General features: G+C 44.9%; 1 protein-coding gene and 1 non-coding gene across 3 annotated transcripts; both read right to left on the reverse strand.

Moving 5' to 3' along the window:
• Nucleotides 1–6: 6 nt before the first annotated feature.
• Nucleotides 7–12,170, reverse strand: dtx4a (deltex 4, E3 ubiquitin ligase a). 2 transcript variants are annotated; one of them, XM_031851387.1, is made up of 9 exons: nt 11,812–12,170; nt 10,997–11,211; nt 8,271–9,450; nt 2,656–2,717; nt 2,200–2,361; nt 2,027–2,088; nt 1,579–1,899; nt 1,379–1,468; nt 7–1,270 (listed from the first exon to the last, which is right to left on the reverse strand). In XM_031851387.1, exons 2-9 carry the CDS (start codon nt 11,202–11,204, stop codon nt 1,040–1,042), a joined length of 2,316 nt encoding a protein of 771 aa, XP_031707247.1. In that variant the 5' UTR covers nt 11,205–11,211; nt 11,812–12,170; the 3' UTR covers nt 7–1,039. The 2 variants fall into 2 exon arrangements, with proteins under 2 accessions (XP_031707247.1, XP_031707246.1); XM_031851386.1 differs by lacking the exon at nt 11,812–12,170 and adding an exon at nt 11,454–11,795.
• A 164-nt stretch (nt 12,171–12,334) lies between these two features.
• On the reverse strand, nt 12,335–12,406 carry trnaa-cgc (transfer RNA alanine (anticodon CGC)). The gene has a single exon. It is a non-coding gene; the product is annotated as a tRNA-Ala (tRNA).
• Between the last annotated feature and the right edge of the window lie 3,217 nt (nt 12,407–15,623).

Here is a 15,623-nt window from a genome sequence, read left to right on the forward strand (position 1 = left end):
TAGCCTTTCCTCTATCAGTTCTTAACATTAACGCAGATACAAGAAGACATAGAAAGCTATTAAATGCACCCATGCTCTGAGGGCAGAACAATTAAGGAATGTCAGTTTGTGAGCTAATCTAATACAAAATACCGAAAAAAAAAAGAAGATTTTTGTTGAAGAAAGGGGGGCTGGTATATGGCATATAAAGTGTCAGGCAAACTCTGGTACACCAGCAGCTCATCTTAACTTCACCCCACACCTGAAAACAATGCAAAGAAAACACACCATATAAAACAAAATGTCTAATCAAAATATAAAAAAACATGATAGAATGGAAACAATATCATATATCAAGTAGTCATAATATACAACAATACAATAAAATATAAATCAAACCTAAACAGGAATGTAGTTCTGGAAAAGTACCACTAGAGGTCAGCAAATATTCATGCTCAGATATCCAGTTATACATTTGAAATATTTATCTGCAATGACAAGTTTCTTCTGCTTGTGGACTTAACACTTGAAACAACTTACAGACCTTCACTCCTTTTCAGTTTAAGCTCCTGTCAGCTCCACATAGCAGCAGCAACAGCAGCGCTAAACACTTTATCAATTCAGCAAAATTCACTTAGTTACATTCTTGAAATGAAGTCTCACAGTATAAATGACAGTTGTTGTTTTTTTTTTTTTATCTAACACTGACTTGTATGTGCACAGTGGTCTCAAATGTCTCACTGAATAACATCTTCGATCTTGACACCGTTACTGCATTGGGAGAAAAAAAAAAAAAGTTTTCCCATGTATCGAAACTGACTCATGCAGTCATGAGAGACATCTTATTCCCAGCAAATTCTGCTGAAACACTTTCTCTAACGCTCCCGTAAAGAGTTTCTTTTTTTGAAGTTGCTGTCCACCTCTGTTGGTCAAAGTTCCCTTTGTTCATTTTTTTTTTTTTTTTTTTTAGCAGACTTAATAATTCGTCTGTCCGGCTGCGGATCCCGTTCCAGGATCGCGTGTGTTTATTCCGCGTCTGCAGCGTTTTGATTGTGTCCGTTCAGTCTCTGGGCAGGCACTCCTCCTCGGTGATCCCCTGAGCCTTGAGCTCCTCCAGGACGTTGTCCAAGTGGCCGGGGTCAGGGTAGCCGTGGCCCGTCAGGTTGGAGCCGAACTCCGTCTTGTGGTGCACCTCATTCCAGATGACTGTATCCGACTCGCCCGTGGTGCTGGATGTACCCACAGAAAAAATGAGCCGGCGGTCCCATGCTACCAGAAGAAGCCTCAGAACCTGGACGAAGGGATGAAGAAAGGAAAGATGACGCTTAATCACAGATTCCAGTCACATTAACTTGAAAACATACAGGAAGTTCGACTGTAGGGAAGAGTTCTCATTTACCTTGCGTCCCTTCTCGCTGTCAGGGAGGTAGCAGTGTCTGGGGAACCCGCGGGCAGTGAAGGGTTTGCCTGGATTCGGGTGCTCTGGGCCCTAAACAGCAAGAGCAAAGTTTATCACATCATCCAAGCAAAATACAATAACGCTTCCCTGTAGTCATCATTTAGAAGCTAGTGTTCATGCAAGCATGGGTAAGACTTTACCTGGATGCCAGGAGGGATGTTATAAATGATACGGACGGTTTTGCAGTCCGGGTGGCCCGGTAGCGAGTGGGGGATGACGTGGTACTCCATCTTGCCCGGGGGCTGGTTGCCAGTCTTGACTCCGTAGATGGTCTTGCAGGTGGGACACTGCAGGCTGCCGTCCTTGTTGCCGTTGTTGTACATTGCGACGAGGCATTGGAGGTGGTACTGGTGGCCGCACTGTGCGAGGCGGCCCACCGACTCGGCCCGGGAGATGCCGCCCACACCGGGGCCTTTGTAGCCCGATGGCCCAGCCAGGGCCTCCATGCAGATGGTGCAGTCCTGAGACGGGAAGACAAGTATGACTTATGACTTGCCCAGTCTGATACAGGCGTTTTAGGTTTAGTCAATTAAAACGGGTCTTTTCAAATTAACAAAATTAAAAAAACATCCAAAAAGGAGAGCTCACCTCCTCTGGGGGATTGCGGACTTTCTGAAGGTACCTCTTCACCACCTCCTCAGGGGTCTTCCCTACGAGACGGAAACACAGAATAAAACGATCTGTTTATGACCAGAATGCACACGATAGGTGCGACTGCATGAGAGTGAAAAAGCGTAAGCCGTCTTCATGGTCAAACCCACCTTTACGAGCCTGTTTCTTCGTGGTTTTGCGACAGCAGTGGCCCAGACCGGGGATGGGCTTGATGTCACTCTTGCTAACGGGTGGAGGATGGAGCACCAGCTTGGGAGGGCGGGTCAGGCAGACGGGAAGTCCTGCCGCGCTCATCAGGATGCCTGTAATGCCTGGATACAGCCAGCAGAGGGGGAATGTTAGACACTGTATTTGGGGTTTACTCAGTGAGCGAGGAGCTCTTTATCCAGGGAATCATCTATGTGAGGTCTGGTCAGGGGATTTACTCGTTCAATTTGGGGTTAAATGTCATTAAATGTGGCGTCTGTAGGATAGTAAATCAGTAAAAAGTAAAAGTTTATTTAAAGAGCTGGATGAAGTAAGATGCATCTTCAAAGTTTTTAATTAAGCCCTTTTGATCGATTTAAATATAATGAGGGGGAAAATGGTTGTATCAATGTATTTACCTGCTAGCGCAGGGTGTACAGGACTTGATCCATTCAGGTTCTTCACTGGAACAGTTGGTACTCTGAAAAACAGGAGAACCAACATATTAATCTACAGATTGCCAACACACTAAAAAGCAGACGTGCAACCGAACTAGTCACCTCGGGCTAAATTCAATGCATCAGACGAGTCACATGTAAACAGGTGGAATGACACAGAGAATATTCCAGCTTCTAGTTCACTCAACGTCAGCAGGCTAAAGAGCTTTTGCCGAGTCATGTCGAGAAACAAACAGATGCTGCTCATCACGACTTGACTTACTGTCCTATAATTACCAGGTACCTCCACCTCTGTGAGGCTTAAGATTAGCATCGTGTGTACGGCAGCATTATAGACACCGGGCACGTGGCAAATGACTTATTTTTTTCTATTCGCTATTTTTCAAGATGAAAGGAAGTCACTTTCCACTTAAAATTGGGAGGTCAAACTAATTAAAGAGCACAAGGATGCACTCCTTATATCTGCTTAACAAAAATATTTCTGACAGCAGTAAAGAAACCCTTATCTAACTGTAAAGCAACTGTCTGTCTGTCTGTCTGTGTGTTCTTCGCGTATCTTGGCGGGTGTATTGCTGGGGATCCAATGGGGTGCTTTATTCAATTTGGTGGAATTTGGACACGCAACACGTTCAATATGAATAAACTTTGAATAAACAAGCTTGCAGCTCTGTGTGGAAGCAGGGGGCGGAGCCTCAGGGGTCTGCGGGCAGCAGACTGTTATGTTAACACTGTGGGTTCACTGAAATATGCAAAGCGATGGGCGATTTCAAGGCCCCCCCGTAGCTGGCAGCACATTTCCAGACAGGCGTTATTTGCATAGACTGACCATGCACTGGGAATCTAAACAGTTACTATATCGAATGAAAACATTAAAACTTAATAAAGTGTGATTCTCCAGAAAGCAGAGGGCAGCACCGCAGGCCGAGCATTCTGCCCGTTCTCAGCAGGCATGTTTTGAAGGGTACTAGTTTTAATCAGATGTCAAACCATCCTTCACCACTGCTGTACTGCATCTCTGCTCATCCATAGGCAAAACACACATGTATCCAGAGGCGTGTACTTACGGTGTGCCAATTCTGATAATAGTCTTTTTTTTTTTTTTAAACAAGATTTTCCAGCAATACTTTCTACTCGTCGCAGTATTTCACTTCCTCCGGCACTCGTCTGTCCCTGTCTCTCTCTTTCTCTGTTTGTGTGCGGCTGTCAGGTCTCCTTTTATTGGGATTATCCACCTGTTTCCATCTGTTGACCAAACTCTGGGCCAGAGATCCGTCACAAGCGGGGATTACCTTTCGGTTACCATGTCACACTGCCAGGCCGCCATAAGGCCGCCAGACACGAGCACTTACGACTCGTTGAAGTACGAACGAACTGCCACAGGATGGATAGCACACCTGCTGTCACAAAATCCTAACCTAAGATTTGGGCGGGATGATTTGAATACATTAATGAAAGCTATCCATTGAAGTTGCCCTCTGAACTCACTGTGCTCTCTTTTACTGTAGCGGTAATGTTTACAACCCACAGACCCTATTGATTAATGCGAACAAATAAAGAAGGCCAATCAAATAGAAGAGCTACATTTATGTGTTTTTGGTGTTCGACTACTGAGTGGAGATATTTGCATCAATCTATTTATCTTTTATGTATTTTATTCATTCTATTTTTTCTCACAAAGACAGCCCACCCTCTACCCTTTATTTATTCATTTGTTGTCATTCATTTTATGTGTGTGGGTTGTTCCTTTTTTCAGTCTGTCTTGCTGTTCCTCTGTTTTTGCCATTTAGTCTCTCCTCTTGATTTGTGCAATGGGAAAAATATGCATAAATACATATTTTTAAAAACTCTCCCTCGAAATCTTTTACTGTGTCTTTCACCACATATGTAATTTGTATTTCATTACAGTTCATTTAACTTTGTTTTCACTGATGTTTGTTTTTGTATTTCTACAAAATTCATACTGTGGCGTATTATTTGACAGTTGAAGCTTGTGTTCTGGCAGCAACAACACATTTTAGCACAGTGTTTTCATGAGCTGGAAGATCCTATGCGTCCCTATAAATGATGCAACCGTGACACAGTGAAACTTAGTCAAGAGTTACTGAAATGTACAGTACCGGACAATCTGCTTACATTGACACACAGTCACAGCGACGCGCTGGCTGACTGGGTCAAACCTGAGCATAATAAACTGACTGACATTGGTGTGTCATATGACAAAACAGATCAAAGGACGGCGAAGGAAAAGCAGAGAAAGGATGGGAAACAAGTGTCGATTGGTCACGTTTCTTTAATCCCGGCTAATCTAGTGGCATTAGAGCAACCTCCATCTGGACCGCTGGATGACGGGAACACAAGCCGCCAGCATGTGGCAACACACACACACACACACACACACTTTGCAGTGTAGGTTTTGTGACATTGACACGCTTGCAGAAATCAAAACCAGTGCAGTGAGAGGAGAAAGCATCACAACAGGTGTGTGGACCAAAGGCCACTCTCATCACTGAGACCATCTGTGACGTAAGCGACCCCTCGGAACACTTCACTCGGAAACCATCTGCTCCGTTTCACTTCAGGCAAGCTCTTGCAATGATATAACAACAACAAATGTTATACTTTTTAAAATATATATATTCCAACTTGGAATCATGATAAAGTCTAAACTTTTGATATTATCGTCAGTATACATTTTTTAATGTATCTCACTTCTTCATTTAGTTGCTTGTTTGTGTTGACATGCGTCTCACGGCGATTTGTAGTTTGCTTTTTAATGCGTCATTTTGGATATCGTGTATATATTCTAGCTCTTTAAGGTTTCTTATCTGCATTCTGTATCCTGTATATCCTTTTTGCTGCTGTGACACTTCGGTTTATCTGTATAGGATCAATAACGTTAATCTTACGAGTAAATTATAAAGGGTGTCGCTCTAAACAATGAACCCGGTAAGAATTAGCACCGTACTGCAGCTCTACCGAGCCTTCAAATGTCTTTTAGCTCACTGTTTCGATTTTCTGGCCCTCAACTTGGTTGACTCTCAATGCTGTCGGGAAAAAAACAAACCCGACACAGCCTGCAGACAGCCACAGTTAGCAACTAGCTGGTGAACAAAGATGACCATCGAGCAGCTGGCAGACAAGTGGTGGCTAGATTTTGAAGCCTTAATATAACGCTGAGCTATTGATTCTGAGGAATATAATGATTTTTTTGTTTTGTTTTTTTGCCTTCCCCACTTCCTACCTTGTTACTTCCGGTGCCCTTGCTTGGACCACACCCATCTTCAAACTCTGCCTTCATTTTGATCTTTACACACCTGTTTTGCTCGGTTGGGACGCTACCACGGGGACAAAATCTGTCCTGAAGGACAGAATTATAAACAGCTGGCAAAGTCCTAAAAACTCTTCTGTGGTAGCTTCTGCTACAGCAGGTGTGTCCACTGAGTTTTATCCTAGAAACACTGTAAGTTAAACATCAGTTACACCAAATGAGAAGTGGAGAACCTGCAGAATAGGCAAACTGCAAAAACATTATATCAACTGATGAAGGCAATGCTTCAAAGGGTCAATTGTTTTCTTCATTAAATTACTCAATACATAAATGTGAGCCTAATTAGCTTCACGTACTGAGCTCTACCACTGGGTCCACCAGCTTAAGGAGCCCCTTCGCTCCTCTGCTCCGGTACCCGTGTGGTGCCAGTTATGAATTTGGGGATAAAGCAATAAGGCGATGACAGCAGGAGCACTGAGTGGCACTAAGAGCAAATAGAGGGAGAGAAGAAGAGCGAACGTCAGAGGGGTGAGCAGAGAATCCCCGGCTGATGGGACCAGAGAGAGACTCTTCTTGATCTGTGACGTTGGCTGTTTTAGCAGCAGCAGCAGGTGCTCTCACCCGATAGGTTGAAAGAATGGGTCGGTCACACAGCTCACCCGACACAAAAAACAGATTACTGGCGCAGGAATATTAAGCCTGTGGTGTTTGGTATTAATCCGAGGCTTAGCTGGATAGCTAATGTGAGGATTCAGAGAGTTGAGGTTCTCTACTGGGGCAATGTTGGGTTTGCTCACACGGAAATGTGGTCTTTTTTTAAATTTATTTGTTATTCACAGTACAAGCAGCTCCATGTAGATCATGCCAACGTGACTGCATGTGTTTGATTCACTTCTCACAACTGCAAAACAAGTGAAATCTAGAGCACCCCAGAAACGTCGCTGTCAGAAATGTTATAAAAAGAAAGGCTATAATTGGATTCTGTTGCTAAAATTCGTAGGACGCTCACAGCGAAGCGTCAAAGGAGAACCAGCTGCACAACTGACGAATGATAAAATGATGAAGGAACAGCAGTGCTCTTGGTCCTCGAGTCTTCCCGTAACCTCTTTCCAACCTCGACCCCAGACATCTTGCTAATCAGCGGCCTCTGGCTATGACACCTGGACACTGTGATGGATTTCATTCATTAACACTGATGCCAACGACTGTTGTGTTTTTAGACATATAAGAATATTCTGCTCTGAATAATTATTTGTGTCTGAAGAAAAAAAAAAAAAAAAGAAGTGAAATAGCTTTTTTAATAGCTGCCCTCTCTGGTGGATCGAATATTAAAATCCCAGTGAAACGGTAGTTGGAGCGTCGTTAGCTTCTGTACTGTGAGTATTCCCCAGTGAAACAGAATATTTGAGCGCTGTACCATCGCATTTATTTAAATAAAATCCTTGGCATTTGATTCGACCGCTAAAAGGTGGGCGGGCTCAGAAAAACCTCAATATTTTTGTCGACATTGCGCTCAAACTCAAGGAGAAGTCTCCCATACAGGAACGCCACTGATGGGAAAATCAAGCGGTCCATATCGATGGGGACATCCCAGATGTTACACACCGGTTCGAGATGTGGTTTGCGAAGCAAAACTGTCTTTTTTTTTTTTTTACAATCAGCCCAAGTTTCAAATGTGACACACACACACACACACAAAGCATTTCCAGGCTTTTCAGATTTCTTGAGGCCCTGAGCGACAAATTGTTTGCATGAAAAAGGATATACAAACTACGTGCTGTACATCCGTGTGTACGAGTGTGCAAAGTAAATCTGTCATTAAGCGGTTGCGTGGCGAATGTCTGGAATGTGAAACACTTGCTGGGAGCTCGTTCCGCGTGAATGCACGTCCGAATACCCGATGGACTTTTGTCACAAAGATGAAAGGCTCACGAATGCTAATGAGCGCTGATGTCAGACACTGTAATGAGGACTTCGAACAAATTAGAGAGCAACTGTCTGAATTGTCTTACATTTCTTGTTCAGTTGGTCTCGTTTGGCTTCATATACAGTATATTGATGAGGGATGTGGTGCCTGAGAGGCTGTCGTTGGAATGTCCCATCAAACATTAAACAATAAGTGTCAGTATAATAATATTGATGATAGCAGCTTTAATCTAATCATGTGTCTAATGATATTGCCTTACTGTCAATGAATTAACTTTATTTCCAGAAGTTTCCTTTCCTTTTCTTGGACAATAGAACCTCATTGACTGTAAAAGAATATTTTGACCAAACTGATGTACTACTACAGTGGTTGTGTACTCACCCAGAGGCAATGAGGGCACGCGACTGAGCCATGGCTATACGCTGCAGCGCAGGTCGGCTCAGCCCCGCTAGGCTGGACCGGGGCGGCAGAGGGGCTGCGCAGGCAGCGGCACCGGACAAAGACACTGGACCCAGGACGCGGGCCGAAGGCGACGGCGTGCAGGTGGAGGCAGTCGTGGAGATGAGAGGCAGGCCCGGAGCGGGCGCTGCAGGGGCGGAACAGGGGGCGGAGAGGGAGGACGAGGTGGAGGGGTGAGGGGGAGAGGTGACCGCAGACGAGAGGGCGGTGGAGGACGGAGCGGGAGGCGGTGGAGGAGGGGGGAGAGCTGGAGGAGGGGGTCGGGTGGAGGAGATGGAGAGGGCGCCGGTGGCCGAGCTGAGGAGGGAAAGAGAGTGGGGGAAGCCTCCTCCGTAACCGAGGCTGGCGCCGCCAAAACCACCGCCGCCCATGAAACCTACACCTCCTGCACCACCCATACCACCCACACTGAAGCCACCTGTCGCCCCGACTATGGACGTCCTGTGGGGGGAGTAAGACCGAGACAGGGAAGGAGGTCGAGGGAGGGTTAGTGAGTACGACCCTCCTGGGACGGGGTAACTACTGATTTTGGGACTAGGTGGTTTGGTCTGTGGCGGTCTCCGACCCAGAGTGTGAGCGGACATGGCGCCCGCTTTGACGCTCAGCACCAACATGCACTGCTGACAAGCGCACGGCTGTCCCAGGGACGTGATGGCTGAGGCCGGGAGCGCCCCGCTGGGGTACGCGCTCCCGTTTCCAGTCCCGCCGCTGCTCATCCGTATCCCCATGCCCACTCCGGATACGTCCACGCCGAGCAGTCCTCCGTGGCTGGGCATGGACATGGGCCCCCAGGCGTGTTGGGATTTGGGCAGGGGCCCGGACACCAGCGGGTAGGCCAGGTCGGAGCGGCGCTGGATGCGCCGGCAGCGCTGCGTCTGCCCGTTGATTTGGGTCATGCTCTCGAAGTCAATGAGGTAGCAGAAACCCAGCGGCGCCAGGTCCAGCCAGGGCTGCTGGCGATCGCGCGCTGCCTGGATGGCGATGCCCACCGCCGTGTCATACGCCGTCCAACTGCCAGCGTCGTTCTCCCACTCCCACAACCAGCCCTGGCCCGGCGCTGAGGTGGGGTCGTAGAAGCTACGTCGTACCGGTCGAAGGGTACCTGAGGCAGGGATTAGGAGGTCAGAACAATGCAAAAGACTAATGCACAGTGTTTGGATTTTGACAAGGCGCAACAGCTGTTAGCAATACAGTCATATTGCATTTGGACTAAATCTGTGAAAAGCACTTTGGACAGATTCACTGAGGAGCGACGAGAGGTGGCTGCAATAGGAGGTAAGAGACTGGCTGTGGTACTATTTACCGCAGACAAGTAGATTGCAACCCTAACAAATTCAACATGTTTGTGTTTGCTCGCTAAGAATTTGGGCAAACAGGTTGCCCCTGGTAACAGCACACGGTGTTCTGAATTCTGATTGGCTGGCAGCCTCGATCCGACCTAAAAGCTGGCTGTGTTTGCTTTCCCAGGGTGTCCAGAGATGAGAGTGAGCTTGAATCCACAAGTGTGAGATGAAACCTTTTTGGGGATCACAAGGCAATGTTGTCAGAAATGTAAAAAAAAAAAATCTATATTTTTCCCGTAGTATTGTTACAACCAAGCATTTTAAATACATGTAGGATCAAACATATGACGTGGAAGCAAAACATCTCTGATGCCCCCTGAAAAAAACAACAAAAATAATCTCATATCACAAAAAACAAATCATGTAAAAACAATTCCTAAAAAAACGTATTTGGAACATACAGTTTGTGTGGCACAGTCTGCTCAGACATTTAACAAGACAACAAGGGGGTTCATTCATGAGATCTGCTTCCATCGACCCCATTTCACCAATGACCTCAGACTCCTGAAATTCTTCCCCACCCTTCTCTCTCCCCCCTCTCTCCCCCCTCTCCTCCTCCTCCTCCTCCTCCTCGTCGTCTCCTATTTAGACTGGGGCACCCTGTCTGCCTCCCCCCAATTCAGCTTCTGCTGGGTTTTGGAAAACAAACTTCAAAAAGGCTTTTGTCAGCCAATGTTTAGAGAGAGAGAGGGAAATGTTGGCTTCTCTGCCAAAGTAAGACGCCTGACAACTCCCTGCTTTGTCTTACTGCCTCTCTCTCTTGTGAAGCTTTGACTTGTGAAAGATGGTTTCTTATGCCCGTATTCTGCTATTAAAGACAGTGGTGCTGATGACAGTAAAAAAAAAAAAATGTGGTGTCTGTGGCTGTGACTGGACACTTCAGCTGCTACTGTGGCCTATGTGCCGGTTGCAAAACACACACATTCCCAACCAGTATGACTCACTTCAACCAAACCCGACACCTTTCAGAATCGCAGACAGCATCTCTGCCTCACCTTTAAATGAAATGTCACATAATACAGAAAAGGTGTAACCTATAAGGAGACTCGAATTGGGAATCTAAATTGATCAAAAAAAAAAGAATGGCATAGTCATTGCTGCAGGAAAAATGAGAAGCCACTTGGCAACAAAACCAACCAGGGCATCAACTTCTGGAGCAGAATCAACACCAGGGTTTGCAAAGATATAAAGTAGACACACATGAGCAAAATAAAAAATCTAAAATAAATTTTAAAAAAGGCCTCCACCTCAGGCCCGGCCGCGCCGTTACAACCTAACGCCCCGCGCGCCTCTCTGCCGTCTCACCTGTGTCTTGTCGGAACTGGTGCATGGAATGCAAGTCGATGATGTAGGGCGAGAGGCGAGAGTCCACCTGGCCGAGGACGACACTACCACACCGCGGGTCGCTCCGGATGACTGCCTCGATGTGATGACAGACAGCCGGGCTGTAGGGCCGCCAGCGTCCGTGCTCGTTCAGCCATTCCCATACCACCACGGCGGATGCTAGTAACATCCTACTCCTGCAGAGGGGAGGGGAGGGGAGGGAGAAAAAATAATAATAAAACTGACAAATACGTATAGGCAAAAAAACGCGAGGATGATTGGGCGTTTAAAGGCAACCTGCTGCCGCTCCACCGTGCATCCCTGCGCACAGCGGCGCTGCATCCATCTTGGACAGTTTGCAAGCCAGATGTGTTTCTCTGTGAATATAAATATTTATATATATCTGTTTTGTGCCCATGACACGACATGCAAACTGTACCTTCCATGTTTGTAGTTTCGGTTATGCAGCAATTAGTAGGTCCTTTAATCACACGGCGAGGGTACAGTGAGTTTCAGACGCGCCGAGAAGCTTGATGCAGGATGGTTGCATTTTTACTCCCTATGCAGATGAGTGACGTCTACTGAAATCATTTCTCCGGCACAATCAAGTTAGGGTGAGAGGATAAAATGCAACTTGGATGCTCACGGTGGTGCAGCACTCCTGAAGTAGGTTACTGTGGCAGAATGGCTCTGATCGTGCAGTGCTAGGGTTTTGCACTTGTTTTTTTTTATACTAGATCTGTGCCTGTCGGTGAGGGAGGATGAGATTCCTGCAAGCAAATGATTGACATATTTACCGGGTTAGATGGGCTCCGTGTCTCCGGTCAGATCACAGAACAGTTTGGGTGCTTTAGTAGCCTAATGGTCCATCTGTCACTGTGAGAATGTCTTCAGTCTTGAGGTAAAAATCCCGGATTTCTGTTTACATAATTGCTTTGAGAAAGGTGTCACTGCACACAGTTGTGTTTACTTTGACTCTGGCATACTTCCATGATGTGGCTCTCACCCACCACTGGAGATAATTTGGCCGGTGAAAAATAAATGTTTGACACTCGCATGCACTTGCGTAAACACTCCCACACACACACACACACACACACGCTCCTGGAAGATCTCCAACGTCCAATCCGATTTGAGCCAGCGCTTCGTCTGGCCAATCACGAACATGTCCCATCTCACGCGCACATTGTACACTTCACAGTATAAACTGTGTTGAAATGTTGTTGTATTTGTTATAATTAATATAACAGCTTTAAGACATGTATATTGTCTTGTGATATGTTGTAAAGTATAGTTAACCTGGAGAGAGTCGTAAAACTATGGAGATGCCGGGGATTGAACCCGGGACCTCATACATGCGAAGCACGCGCTCTACCACTGAGCTACATCCCCATTGATCGCTTTCATTGAAGACAATTGCTGTTTTGATCTATTAACGTATTCAATGTAGTCGTATAATCGGTAAAACAGTAGTAACAGGGTAGTACATAGGTAAAAAAAAAAAAAGACCAATTTATGGATTTTGTTAGTGTACAACGACTCAAAATGAAAAGTATAATATTTTGCTAACAAAAACGACCATGAAGTGCGTTAAAATACGTTTGTACAGGGAAGTAAGTCAAATAATGTACATGTATGACAATGGTTTTGAGTTTAAAGTAACATTATTGTATTTTCATTTCATGGTATCATCATTCTATCCTTCAACAAAGAAGAGATATACAGAGCTCAATCTTATAGTTTTGCAGTACATTCAACATTCTGATCTATGTTTACTTCACATTCTGTGGATCGCTCAATCAATCAATCAATTTACTAATGTTTCAGCTCTACAAATGATATCAACAACAATACAAACACAGTCAAATCCATTTTTGTTTTTCTGTTTTTAATTTGCATGTAAATTAGAAATAAACATTCAAAGTTATAAAAACACAGGAGTCCACAATAAACAGCATGCAATAGAAATGATACAAAGTTTGATTTGAACCGTTTTATAGGTCAAATTTCACACACACATTCAAAATGCAATCCATTTGTTCTCCTGCATATTTATAACAGCTTCACCCACCCATCACATTTTTATCCTGATGCCTCAACAGGAAGTGAAATAAAGACAAACCCGGTAGCTACCAGTGAGGACAATGTCTTCAGCGGTGAGCGGTTTATAGGGTGATTCCAGTATTTTAGACTGCTTAATGACACAAAGAGTTCATTTTTTGTTTTGGAAGTGTGCAACAGCATTTAGACCTTCATGTTAGGAAATCAAATTTACAGAGAATATATTTCAACATCTAATTAGGGAGACTTGGCCTCAGTGTGATATTACTTCTGAAGCCTCCCTTGTAATTTAACTTTTTTGTATTTATTCTGTTCTCACAGTGCAGTCACATCACTGTCTAAGGCCATACCTCCCTGTTCCTCAGACCAGATGGCACTTCCAGAGAACTGCTTTAGATCTATCGACAATCCAGCACCCCCTCTTGCTTGACCTGTACCTTCCCCATCTCCCACCTTCTCCCCCGCCTCTCCCTCATCCTCCGCCTGATCCGTTAGTCTGTCTTGCTCATCTGCCTCCAAGCACTCCAAACTTGAGTTGTCACCTCCTCCTCCCTTAGCCCCAACAGACTGCTCCTCCTCCTCCTGGTCGTCTCCCTCGCTATCACTCCCCTGGCTACCACCCTCCTCCACCTGTCCCTCCTCATCTTGGACTTCCTGCATCTCCTCTCCATCCTCGTCAGCATCACTTTGAGGCCACAGCTGGACTCCGAGACGTGTCTCCAGAGCTAACGCTGCACCTCTCACCCGGTCCCTGACCCCTCCTTCCTTATACACCATGCGCCGCACGGTGTATTCTCCATTGGCCTCCCTGTTCAACCGCTTGTACAAGAAGAACAGCAACCCAATCAGACCTAGTAGACAGAATAAGAGGATCAGCACGGTTCGAGTGGACGATACATATGTGATGTCCTCAGAGTCGGCCATGCCTGAAGTGAAGAGAGAGAGAGAGGGTGTTACAATGGCCACACATTGGGATTTATTCATTTCTTTTGAATATGTTTGTACTCAGTGGACCTGTCTCTTGAACAAATAGTCAGAATTTCACGTTTTTCCATGAAGCTAACAAAATGTCACCGGAGGAAATAAGAAACAGGTTGACACGGATGCTGAACATTATGTGGACTGTTTCAACTCGGTCTCAATCCACGGCTAAGTCCTTTCCAAGAGCACCAGAAGTCATCTCATTCAAGCTGTAGACAAAACTGAGACAGATTAGATTTAGAAATGTACTTTACCTCCTTAGAGTGGAGTAGAAAAATCCCTCTGGCTTGGAGTCACAGTTACAGGCAGAATTTAGAAGTCAAACTCCTTGTACTTTAAAGCAGTTGTGAAGTTCTCATCAGAAGGAGATCCATTGGTTGATTTATATTAAGGATCTAGAAAAAAAGAAAATTAGAAGACTTAATAGTGGTGCATGGTGCTTCCAGCTAAACCATCAGATGGCTTCACATACAACATTACCCATTCACTTCAATTGTTGTGGCATTTGTGGTTTAACTGACCAAAGAAATGCCAATAATACTACTTTAAAAAGCTGCAGAAGCTGTTCAATGTGAACATAACCTTTTTTTTTCAATACTGACATCTAATCCAGACACAATTACAACCACAGAGTTATCATTTGGGCTGGCTAACACGTCACCAAAGGTTCATAATTGCAATATAGAAACGTACATTGGAGATGTGACAGGAAGTCTGTATTGCCTTTATCTTATGTGACTGGGAACTGGCTGTGCTGGGGTGGCAGGAAGCGAGCAGACCGCTCGCAGCGTTGCTGGTTTCCTGTCAAAAGGATATTTGAACAGCATCAGTCAGCCTGTCATGGGTGGAAACTTTTTTTTAGTCACGGTTAATTCGACTCCTAGATATCAGGCAGAGTTGCAACATCATGTTGAAAGAAAACATTTAAATACGAAGGTGAAATAAGTAAATGTAGGCTACTTAACATGGATTTACAGCTGAAATGCACAAGGATAATTTGTGGTAAATTACTGCCTGAAATACTGTAACCATTTAAAAGATAAAGCACATTGAGTTAAATATTTAATCTGAACTCAACAAATATTAATATATAAAGCTGTAATTAAATAGAGAAGAGATCACATCATGATTAATTAAGAATATACAAAATGTGTGCAGCAAAAATGAGTTCAGATAATGTTCAAAATATTTTTTAAAAGGTTGTAAATAAACTGTAAAGAACTTACCCAAGTTGTGATCAGAAGATAAAGTTTGAGGTGTTTGACGAACGGGAACGCTGCTAAGAGACTGACTGGTGACTTCCTTTCTAATTTTGAACTGTGCGACAGCGTGTGTGTGTGTGTGTGGAGGAGATGATAAAAACGAGAGAGGGGCTGATGCATGAAATGTGGTGAAGAAAGTTTGCTGCAGCCCTTTGAGGTAGGAGGAGGCTGGAGGGGGTGAGGACACAGATTAAAGAAAAAATCAAGCACAGAGAGCCTGAGAAAATGTGCAATTATTTATGAAAAGAGGAAGACTTTTGTTATTTTCTCCCTGCAAAGTTGACTTTCAGTTTGCAGCACAGCTG

Source organism: Anarrhichthys ocellatus, unplaced genomic scaffold (assembly GCF_004355925.1).
Source record: "Anarrhichthys ocellatus isolate YVR2014 unplaced genomic scaffold, GSC_Weel_1.0 scaffold11, whole genome shotgun sequence".
In the NCBI taxonomy this organism is placed as follows: Eukaryota; Metazoa; Chordata; class Actinopteri; order Perciformes; family Anarhichadidae; genus Anarrhichthys; species Anarrhichthys ocellatus.

Bases quoted from the DNA above. Each gene is read 5' to 3' on its own strand.
- dtx4a (XM_031851387.1), bottom strand. From the start codon at position 11,204: ATGTTACTAGCATCCGCCGTGGTGGTATGGGAATGGCTGAACGAGCAC. The intron at 1,469-1,578 runs GTAAAGTCTTAC...CTTGCTGTTTAG, and splicing joins ACATCCCTCCTGGCATCCAG to GGCCCAGAGCACCCGAATCC. The intron at 1,271-1,378 runs GTAAATGAGAAC...CCCTTCGTCCAG, and splicing joins ACAGCGAGAAGGGACGCAAG to GTTCTGAGGCTTCTTCTGGT.